Genomic DNA, 11221 nt, shown 5'->3' with positions numbered 1-11221 from the left:
GTGTTTCAACGTCTCGCTGAATACAACCTGAAAATCAAGCCAAGCAAGTGCGAGTTCTAACAAGAAGAAACTACCTATCTAGGCCACGTTGTGTCGGCAGAGGGGATCAAGGCCGATCCAAAGAAGACGGAGGCCGTCAAGAACTGGCCTACTCAAAAGTCCACCAAAGAGGTCAAGCAATTCTTGTTTTTTTTCAGGTTATAACAGACGCTTTATCAGGGGATTTTCAACCATAGCTAGACCGTTGAATGACCTCCTCGTAGGACTGCCAACGAAGCGCAAGAAAGGCACTACTCCTTCGAAAAAAGCCAAGAAAGTACCATTCAAGTGGGAGGAGTCACAACAGAAGGCCTTTGATGACATGAAAAAAAGCTAACAAACCCACCATTGCTGTGATATGTTGATTATACAAAGTCCTTCACGTTACATACAGTTGGACTCGGCGCCGTTCTTTACCAAAGGCAAGGCGACAAGGAGCGCATGATAGCGTTTGCGAGACGAAGCTTGAAGCAGAGTGAGCGCAGCTATCCCGCTCACAAGCTTGAGTTTCTTGCCTTGAAGTGGTCTGCTACTGAAAAGCTTCATGACTTCTTGTATGGCGGGATTGTGACGGATAATAATCCGCTTACCTACGTGAACACTACCGCCAAGTTGAACTCTACTGGTCACAGATGGCTAGCTGCCCTATCCAACTTTAACTTCAGCATCACCTATAGGAAGGGAAAGAATCACATAGATGCTGATGGTCTTAGCTGTGTGTTTCCAACTGAAGTTATCCAGGCAATCAGTCACGCCGCTACAGCCGAAACAGTTCCTCTATCAGAAACTGTACGTGATCCGGAGTTATCGCCACTAAGCTAGCACTTGGATATACCAAATGACATCCTTGATTCATACAGTCTATCTTCCTACGATTGGCATAAGGCACAGCGCCAAGATCTAACATTGCCGACCATATTGCACACGGAATCAAACCGGCTAAGCCGATGGACTGGCAGATGTCCTCTTATGTTAAGGAGTGGTCGAATGTTACGATGCTTCAAGGTGTACTGTATCGGAAGACGACTATGAATAGAGAAGATCGGTTGCAGCTGCTGCTGCCTAAAGCTCTTAGGGTGAAGTATTCAAAGCCCTACATGATGAACTAGGACATCAGGGGCGAGATAGAACCACGAGCCTCTTCAAGGAGAGGTTCTACTGGCCCGTGTTGGACAGCTTTGTCGCGGACATTGTCAGAAACTGTGGTCGTTGCATTCGCCGGAAGTCCCGCGTATATAATTCAGAGATGTCCCCCATTACGTCTACAGTTCCAATGGACATCATCTGTATTGATTACTTCTCACTGGAACGATCCAAAGAAGGTTTTTGAGAACGTGCTAGTTTTGACGGATCATTTCAGCCGCTATGCACAGGCGTACCCTACCCGCAATCAGACAGCAAATACTACTGCAAGAATTCTGTTTGACAACTTCGTCGTCCATTATGGATTTTCTGCCAGGATCTATAGTGATCAAGGAAGTCATCCCTCATAACGGAGCTTTGTAGTTCAGCTGTGGGAGAAAAGACTAGGACCACCCCCTACCACCACATGGGTAACGGAATGGTCGAGCGGTTCAATTAGACGTTACTCTAGATGCTAGGGACCCTTATGGAGTGTCAAAAGCTTGACAGGAAGGCCCACGTCTCTAGCCTCGTACATGCATATAATACCACTAATCATGAGAATAAGTGGTTTTCTTCGTATATTCTGATGTTTGGTTAGGATCCCAGACCGGCCATTGATGCTTTCCTTGGGCTCCACACTGACAGCTTGTCATCCAACATACACTCAGAGTAGGTGGTTAAACTGCAAGACCGTCTCCAATACGCCTACACTAAGGCCCGGGAAGTCGCTGCGAAGATGTCATCAAACAGCAAAGCAACATATGACAACCGCTCGCGAAGTTTAATCCTCCTTTACGGTGATCGTGTGCTTGTTAGAAATGTTTCCATCCGGGGAAGGCAAAAGTTGGCAGATCGATGGGAACCACACCCATACATCGTGGTACGAAAACCTCTGGAAGACATCCCTGTGTATGAGGTCATACGGGAAGGGACACGTTAAAAGAAGTCTCGGACTCTACATCAGAACCTTCTCCCCCCGTTTATAAGTACCACTAGCGGAGGAGATTTAGAAGAAGAAGAGCACGTGGGCGAAGAAGATGATACAGTTCTCAGTGACGATCAGAGTGTTGATTATATTGTATAGGATGCTGCCGGCGATTCATCTGAAGTAGATGATGTACCTGATGGAAAGGTCGAAGAAACTGACAAGTCCACAGATGTACCAGATGTAGCGCTCTACGCCATCCAAGCCAGGCGAGGTTCAACAGTGAATGATTCGTTGAACACTCCAAGACCACAAATGAAACGTAAACCTCCAAAGTGGATGTCTACAGGGGATTGGAAAGTTTAAGAAGCCTACTAGATGACTAGCACTGACGATTTTAAAGTGCGGGATTTTAAAAGAGTTAGAATTTGATACTATATTGAGCCAGTTTATGATTATTCATTATTGCCATACGAAATGTTTTGTTTGACATACCTGTGGTATATGTTTCTAATTTTTTTTGTATCAGTCGTAGTCTCTAGCCTATGGTTATTTGTAGCTGTGAAGTAGTGCTCGTGTAGTACTTGCCTGTATGATATATATAAATACTCACCTCTGGTTATTAGCAAATAGTTACATGTGTTGAATTAAGGTTAATACTTTCTTTGGTAGTAGTTTGAAAGTTGGTTGTTTGATATGTGGAAACTACTTACCCTACGGGTTATGTTTGTCGAGAGTAATAGTAGAGCTATGTCACAGTAGTTATTAACATACCTCAGGTGCTAATAAAACGTTATACACTTAACTTCGGTATGTGCATATTCATGAGTTGTAGCCCAGCCGGCCTGCATGTTATTTCTGAATATGTATTTGTGATTTTCTTTTAATGCTTGATGCTTTTATTATATTTTTATTGATTTATTTCAGACTGTTTAACAAAAAAGTCAGGAGCCTTTTTCTCGAAGTAGGGGGAGAATGTCTTGTATTTGAAATTGTAATAAATGACAATCTTTAAATGTGATTGTTTGTCAGGAGCCTTGCTTCAATATACCAAGTTGTTGGAGTAATACAAATTACCATTTCTCTATTTTATGATCCGTATTTTTTTTCAACTAAAGCTCCGCCCCTACTGTCCTGTGATCTCTATTCTACGGTTCTTATCATTTCTCAACTAAATCTCCGCCGTTACTGTCATGTGATCAATCTAATTCAGTGTAACTAAACTTTCACGCATGACTGTTTTTAATGTGTCAAGTGCTATAATCTGTGCATTTGCCATATTCTGTTGTTGACAACAGTCATATCTTATTTTCATAAATAAATATCTTGGATATTTATTGCAGGTTAGTTGTATTCGTTTTTGTTGTATTGTTTACGTATTTTATACGATATTTATTGCAGGCTGGTTGTTATTACTTGGCAAAACAACAGAACCCAATTAATTTATGCCGGCTTGAGCTACCGTCGATATATGCTTGCGTGAGTGTGCGCATATGTGTGTGCGTATGGGTGTACATGCGTGCGTGTGCACGTATGTGTGTGTGCGCGCGCGCGCGCGAGTGTGTGTGTATGAGTGTGTGGTTGTGTTTGTACGCGCGATGTGTGTGCATGTTTGCATGTACGTACGTGCGTGTGCGCACGCGTTTGTTGGCGTATTTGTGATCTTTGCCATACTGATAGAAAAGAACTGTACTAAGTTTATTATCTTTAGTACGAATCGAAAGAGGAAGTTAAACTGGACACCTCTTCATGGAATTGAAACAAAAACAAATCTTATCGGCCTTCATTAGATTTGATTTGAATAACCATTCGTCGCTGTGTACGGATAAAATAATTCAAATATCAAAAGTTCGTAAAATAAGTGATTTAATTGATGTAAATTTACTTTTCGAAGGGGACTAGTAAAACCTTCCTAAAATGGTATGCGTTTTGTTTCATTTTTTATGTCTAGACGATACGCGTTGTTACAAAAATTATGTTTTCTGGATCGAGTTTTGTTAACTTGTTAACTCGACTATACTAACAGTATACATGTTGCTTATAATTATGCTTATGATTGTTATTCGTAAAAATGTATTGTGTCTTTTTGGTTATTGTGCAATATTAAATAATCACAAGGCATTGTTAAATTTGAAGTCTTGAGCATTTTAACAAAAAAGAATGTAATGTGGTCCAAAGACCAAGGTTTTCATTACCACCATTTATTCCATTTCTAGTCCCACCCGGTGCTAGTAGCCGCCATAGACTTTGGGACAACATACTCTAGTTGGGCGTTTTCCTTCCAACACGAGTATGACAGTGATCCTACCAAGGTTTTTGCAAAACAATGGAAGGGTCAGGAATCACAGAAAGGTACGGCGTGTGTCATTGGTTTATATGATAATTAACTTAATACACTAAAGAAAACGATGCATCTACAATCAATCATTATGCAGAATTGAACCTATATATCACTTTCTTACTAACTTGAACTAATTATGAAAAACTAAACTACGTGCCGTCATTAAACAGTTTATAACAATGCCGCTGCTTCTTTTTATATAATAGTTTTAAAAAACAACAACACATATTACATGTTTGTGTTGATATTGTTTTCAATGAATATTTAGTGATACTATATATAAAACAATGAACACGTTATGTTTTATAAAGTTCTATATATAAATGTTCTGGCATTTTACTAACAGAAAATGCAGAGCTATGCAGGATTGAAAGTGTAGAACACTATCTTCATCTTTAATATCTTCCATTTTACGAGTTTTGTCACAGACGTATATAAATTTATATAGGTCCTACATGCGCCTTAATTGAACCCAATGGAAAAACGCTGCATGCTTTTGGGTTTGACGCAGAGACGAAGTACTTTGAACTGCTTGAAGAGGACAATGACGAGGGATATTTTTTCTTCAAGCGCTTCAAGATGAGGCTTTTAGGGCAGGCAAGGCAAATTTTTTACTGTCTAAATGTATAGCTTTTATGATAAAACATTGAACATGCGTGGTTATCTTCCGATTTGAGTGCAAAGTTTATGACACATACGCACACTGCTCATGAATGACACTTATCTAAAATTATGAGTTCATTGTACATATATTTCAGTATCTAATCAGTAAGATGTAAATACAAATTGACATGCTTAGATTGAAGAATAACTAAAATAAATATTGTATGATTGTAATAACGACGAGTTTGTGTCAATTTTTAGACAATCCACAGAGACACCGAAATAGAAGATATCCAGGGAAAATCACTGCTAGCAAAAACAGTGTTTGCTCTTTCTCTAAAGTAAGTATAGAGTCCTTGGACAGAATTAGTTTACACCATACTTGTAGCATCAGTTGAGAAGGGGTTTCTTGTTAAACTATATTTTCATATCACAAATATCATCAAAAATGAACTCGGTCTATTTATCGGTAGTTTAAAAATGTGTAAGTGACCAACGATTTAGTTTATAAGCTGAAATACCAAGTGTATGCACAGGTTTTTGAAATAAATTAATAAAAATGGAAACTAAAGGGACTACAGTTGCAGATTCTGTACTAAGGCTAAGGCATCGACGACACTAAACTGGAGACAAACAACATGTTATGATTTTGATTGTGTTTGTGTTGATTTGTGTTTCACAGGTATCTAAAAGACGATCTCATAGCAGTGACAAACGATCGCATTTCGGGCATGATTAAAAACACTGAGATACATTGGGTTTTGACTGTTCCTGCAATTTGGGACGACGGTGCCAAACAGTTTATGAGGGAAGCGGCCATAGAGGTTAAACTATTAAAAAAACATTAACACATACTTCATCTATATGTGTTGATATAATGTATAACTTAGTTTATCACCGTTCGGTCTCGATTTTGTGACTTAAGGTATTAGAATATTATTTGTGAAAGGTGCGCTGAAATGTTGCTCCTTTATTTACTTTCAATAAACAGACTCAATCAAACCGAGTCTGGTATTGACATTCATTACATGAATATCAATTTCCTTTTTCATATCCAATAGAGAAAGAAATGCCTTATTGTAAACTCAAAGGAGACATATATTAAAAGGATCCGATGACATTCATCACGTCTCGTTCGGTGTATACACACACGCGTTTGCACACCGAGCTTGAGGTGATACAGGACCTCTCATAGTATCCCTATGGCGTAGTTAGCATGTATAAGCAATGATATATGATACTTGACGGGACCCGTCTGATCCACCCGTCAAGTCTGGTAAAATATAAGTTTATGGAAGTTGCAATGTCAGTTTCATGTTCTTGTACAAATATACATATACATTTCAAAGCGATCAAATTTAAACGTAATAATCGGAAAAAAGATTGATATATAATTCCAGGCTGGAATTTTGGATGATAAACTAACAATTGCACTTGAACCTGAGGCCGCCTCTTTATTTTGTCGCCATTTGTCCGTGGAAAAGAGTGGAAACCAGACGTCCTTGGCAAAGTTCACCGCAGGGAAGAGATACCTCGTTTTAGACGCTGGAGGTATTTATCACTGATAAAGCTTGTATATGATATCTACAAATCTTACTGTCGTAATATTATTTAACCCTTTTCAAGACTAGTCCAGTCCAAATCAATTGGTACTACACACATACACCACACCGCAGTTCCTAGCACTCACACAACAGATGGTTAGAACTTATCCAGTATTCCACTAAACATTTGAGTAATCATTTACATCACCATTTGATAAGCACTTGCTGCATTCAATTGTGTTGCAGTTGTTAAATGTTTCCTAGTCTGGTATTTTTATAATAACTTGATGTGACCCATGATAAGTTGGTGTTATGTGCGCTACATTTCGTCAGTGAACAGTCTCTATCAAACCGAAGACTGCTTTTCATACTTCGAATGTACTTAATAAATATTCCCTAGTTCATATACAAACCTGTTGTGCATGCACAATTTACCGCTTAATCTTATGCACCAGTCAATTGTAACCACGCCCCCTCCCCCCAGGTATGGGGGTATACCGGGGATAGGCGGGGAAATGGGCCCTGTTTTTACCTTCCAGGTGGCCCCGCAGTGCCGGGTGAATGCCGTGGTTTTGTGTTCGCAAACATATAGCGGGGAATGGGCCTTACCTAGGGTCCCTGGGGTGCGGGGGCAATTGGCGGGGATTTACCATCTGGTCGTCCCCGCAGGGCGGCAATTTTACCCGGGGTTGGCTAGACCGAAGGTCAATGTCCCCACTATTCCCCGGTGGGGGGGGGGCGTGGTTACAAATGACTGGTGCATTAGGTTATAACCTGTTATAGGTGGCACAATTGACGTCACCGTTCACGAGGTGGTACGTCAAGGACAAGTTAAGGAGCTATACAAAGCAAGCGGTGGCGCATGGGGTGGCACGAAGGTGGATGATGCATTTCTGGATTTCCTTACACTTATAACAGGTATATATTGAGTACTCATGTACTAAGCTTATTGGTATGGACATTGTAATAAACATCAATTATACAAATGTATTACTTTATATTAAGATATAAAAATACGTTTTCATTAAATATATTTCCTGGAATAAAAGGAGTAAATTTGTAGAAACACAATACCATATAAGGTTTGTGTTCGTTTAAATAAGCAGTTTAGGCCATAGACCCAGAAGTCTATAACAGGGCACTTATTATTTTGTAAAATGGGTTTGACGTGTTTCAGGACAAAACGTCATTGATTCATTCAAGAAATCAGACATGTACGATTTTAACGAAATAATGAAAATATTTGAAGTGAAGAAAAGAAGTATCACACATGAGAGTGAATCGAACATTGTCATGAGACTTCCGCAGTCTTTATCAACAGCGGCACAGCAAGAGACTGGCAAATCTATTGCCGAGTTAGCGGCTTTGTCGAAATTCGGAAAGGAGGTAATTTGAATAAATTGACAATATAAATACTTGTTGCAGACACTGTGAATACAAAAAGCCTGCTTGTTTTCATATAATAGCCGCTGCATGACAACAAAAACACTTTTTTGATATTACTGTATAACTTTACCAACAAACTCCTTAATAGTGTTCGTGTATAGTCAAAACTCGTTGGCAAGATATTGTTTGCTCGATTTCCTCGTTGACTCAAACTTGATGTAAAGGACCGATCTATGTTAGAATTCCTGCTTGGCCGGTTCCTGGGATATCGAGCCAACGGGTTTCGACTGTACCTTTTATCCTCAAATCGCTGGCTATTACTTTCTTTGTTTCAGGTCAGTGTTGTTAAAGATAAGCTAAAGATACCCGCATCAGTTGTCCGGACACTTTTCCAAAAATCAGTTTCTACTACGACTGATCATGTTGCAGAATTGCTTGAAGCAGATGCAAATAAAGGTATACAAGCTATTGTAATGGTCGGTGGATTTTCAGAATCTCCCCTGTTACAGCACGCGATTCAGAGTCGATTTTCTTCGTTGAAAGTCATTATTCCGGATGAGGCAGGACTTTCCATTTTGAAAGGGGCTGTTATATTTGGCCATAGCCCAAATGCGATCACCCAGAGAATTAGTAAATATACATATGGGATAAGATGTAAATGCCTTTTTAATGAAAACAAACATCCTTTGTCAAACAAAGTGATTGGAGAAGGCGGTGTGGCCTTTTGTAAGAATGCTTTTGCAAAACATGTCGAAGCGGGACAATCATTAAGAATCGGTGACACTCAGGCCGAACATGAATACATTCCTTCAAGAAGTGAACAGACAATTATGAGATTTCCCATTTTTGCAACAAAGGAGAAAAATCCTTTGCTGGTAACTGAAAGCGGCTGCTTTGAAATTGGAAAACTTCGCATACCGATATCAGGCACAGGGCTAGATCGTAAAGTTTACGTTCAAATGAACTTTGGGGGTACCGAAATTGAGGTGAAGGGCACAGACAAGGCTACTGGAAATGCAGTTGAAGTCAAAGTAGACTTCCTGTCATAGATGTGACAAGTGCTTCACTTGCAACTTTGAGGAAGCATTTTAAAATAAAGAATATTTGCCATAAGTAAACAATTTAAAGCACTTAGTTTTGTTGTTCGTGTGTTGGTTAAGATGGACAATTTTGATATATTTACTAACTCTGTTATCATTTTATTACGCAAGGTTTTGATAGATTGCATTAAATTGGCACAGTAGGTAAATGCTATTTGAGATGGCAATGACACCATATCCAAGAAGTGTTTAAAATATATTTATATTGTATAAGAATAATTGTATTATCGTTCAAACATATTTATTGTTATATCATGTGCACCGTTCTGCCTTCTTAGAATTGGATGCTTTAGATATTCAAATCATTCCTATGTTTTGTTTAAAAACATATTTTATCATATCAATATAAATACATATCAAGTGATCAAAACATATTTGGAATTACAATCTAAAACGTACTTCAATAAATTCTTCTGTCATTTTTTGTCACATTTATAATATTTAAGGATTTCATAGCCTGATACAATGCGAGCTTTTTTCGTAGCACCCTGTCTATTTTCTGCAAGACACTGTCCTTTTTAAAACCTGGCTTAAACCCAAGTTTTATGTAATGATTTGTAAAAGCTCGTAATAGAGCCCTAACATATAACAAAACAATACATGTTACTTAAGTATATGTACATATTTGACAAACACTTTGTTCGAGCTCTTCGTATTATAAACAATGTTTCTTTGTACAATTATCGTATGTATTACCTGTGCTTTTATTGTATATTATCTTACATGTGTCAGCTCTTGTAATCAGTTAACTAGTATATGTGCTTGAATGTGTACTTGCGTGCATGCGTGCGTGCGTACGTGCGACTGTGTTTAATTTTTTTTATCATTAATTAAGGATTTTGGTTTGGATGTTTAATTGAAGGTTATCGTTCATAATGTTCATATGTACTATCTTAATCCATGAATTATACACTTATCTGAGTTCTCTGTATTGTCGCTGTTATAAACTCCCTTTATGTTTAAGGCCCTGTTATAAGAATGTTTTGTTATTTCACAAATGCATTAATTCATATCTTATTTAAAATTTAAATCTTATAGGAATTACTTAAATGCGACATTGCGCTTCCATTGCTATATTTATCTTGATGACAGTCGAAAGAGTCTAAAAGTTTGTGATGTTTTGGAGTCTTTTATGTTTGAAATCCAATCGTTACTGACCCCCTTTTATTCGTTCGAAATTAATAAAAAAAGCTGTAGAATTCATTTAACATTTCTTGATGAAATTTTATAATTATTAAGGAAGGGAACTCTTTCTCATTACCGTAGGGTAAGTTGTCCATCCTTCATTATTTGGCGCCTTTCTCACAGTTATTTTCCGGTTCGGACGTTTGTATTCACTCTCCCTCCCCCACCCAGGTCTTATATTATATTTTTGTCGGGCAAGTCTTTAATCATAACTTTACTATTATGGTTAATTCTAATTTCTTTTCATTATTTTATTTTATTTTTGGATATTGAATATTGCATTATGTTCTCACTATTTATGCTTTCTGAGACCGTGTATCATAAGATGGAGGATTTATGGCGTCCTATGGCGTTAGCTTTATATCTATGTTAATATCATTTTCAATCTAGCAGCATATTATTTCGGCCAATTAAAATATATATTTTACATTTGTCTTTGTTTTTCCAGAGCACTTTTTTATTTAAATCATCATCATCATCATCATCATCATCATTATCATCATCATCATCATCATCATCATCATCATCATCATCATCATCATCGTTATCATCATCATCGTTATCATCATCGTCGTCATCATCATCATCATCATCATCATCATCATCATCATCATCATCATCATCATCATCATCATCATCATCATCATCATCATCATCATCGTCGTCGTCCATCATCATCATCATCATCATCATCATCATCATCATCATCATCATCATCATCATCATCATCATCATCATCGTCCATCATCATCATCATCATCATCATCATCATCATCATCATCATCATCATGTTCAAGTTCAATCTTCACTGATATTGACGACAATGTGACTCATTCAGCAGAAATCATACAGGCCAACGGCCAAAGGGTCCAAATTTGAGAATTAATAATTTAAAAAAATAATTGTCCTAAGATGTGTGTTCATGAAAAAACCCATTAGCTGACGCAACGGTACATAAAAATACACCAAGAAA

At 38.0% G+C, this 11221-nt stretch overlaps 1 protein-coding gene across 1 annotated transcript; it reads left to right on the top strand.

The window, feature by feature from the left end:
* Positions 1-480: 480 nt before the first annotated feature.
* On the top strand, positions 481-9294 carry LOC128222462 (heat shock 70 kDa protein 12A-like). Its single transcript, XM_052931514.1, has 10 exons — positions 481-828; positions 2249-2449; positions 4306-4441; positions 4879-5027; positions 5295-5374; positions 5716-5857; positions 6434-6584; positions 7361-7495; positions 7755-7963; positions 8299-9294. Exons 1-10 carry the CDS (start codon positions 481-483, stop codon positions 9010-9012), a joined length of 2265 nt encoding a protein of 754 aa, XP_052787474.1. The 3' UTR covers positions 9013-9294.
* Positions 9295-11221: the final 1927 nt, after the last annotated feature.

The sequence above is a fragment of the Mya arenaria genome, chromosome 1 (genome assembly GCF_026914265.1).
Source record: "Mya arenaria isolate MELC-2E11 chromosome 1, ASM2691426v1".
Lineage (NCBI taxonomy): Eukaryota > Metazoa > Mollusca > Bivalvia > Myida > Myidae > Mya > Mya arenaria.
This window is presented reverse-complemented; position numbering and strand designations above follow the sequence as displayed.

Coding starts and splice junctions, on each gene's coding strand:
- LOC128222462 (XM_052931514.1), top strand. CDS start 481: ATGATAGCGTTTGCGAGACGAAGCTTGAAGCAGAGTGAGCGCAGCTAT. Junction 829..2,248: donor CAGTTCCTCTATCAGAAACT/GTACGTGATCCG, acceptor TATATTGTATAG/GATGCTGCCGGCGATTCATC. Junction 7,964..8,298: donor TGTCGAAATTCGGAAAGGAG/GTAATTTGAATA, acceptor TCTTTGTTTCAG/GTCAGTGTTGTTAAAGATAA.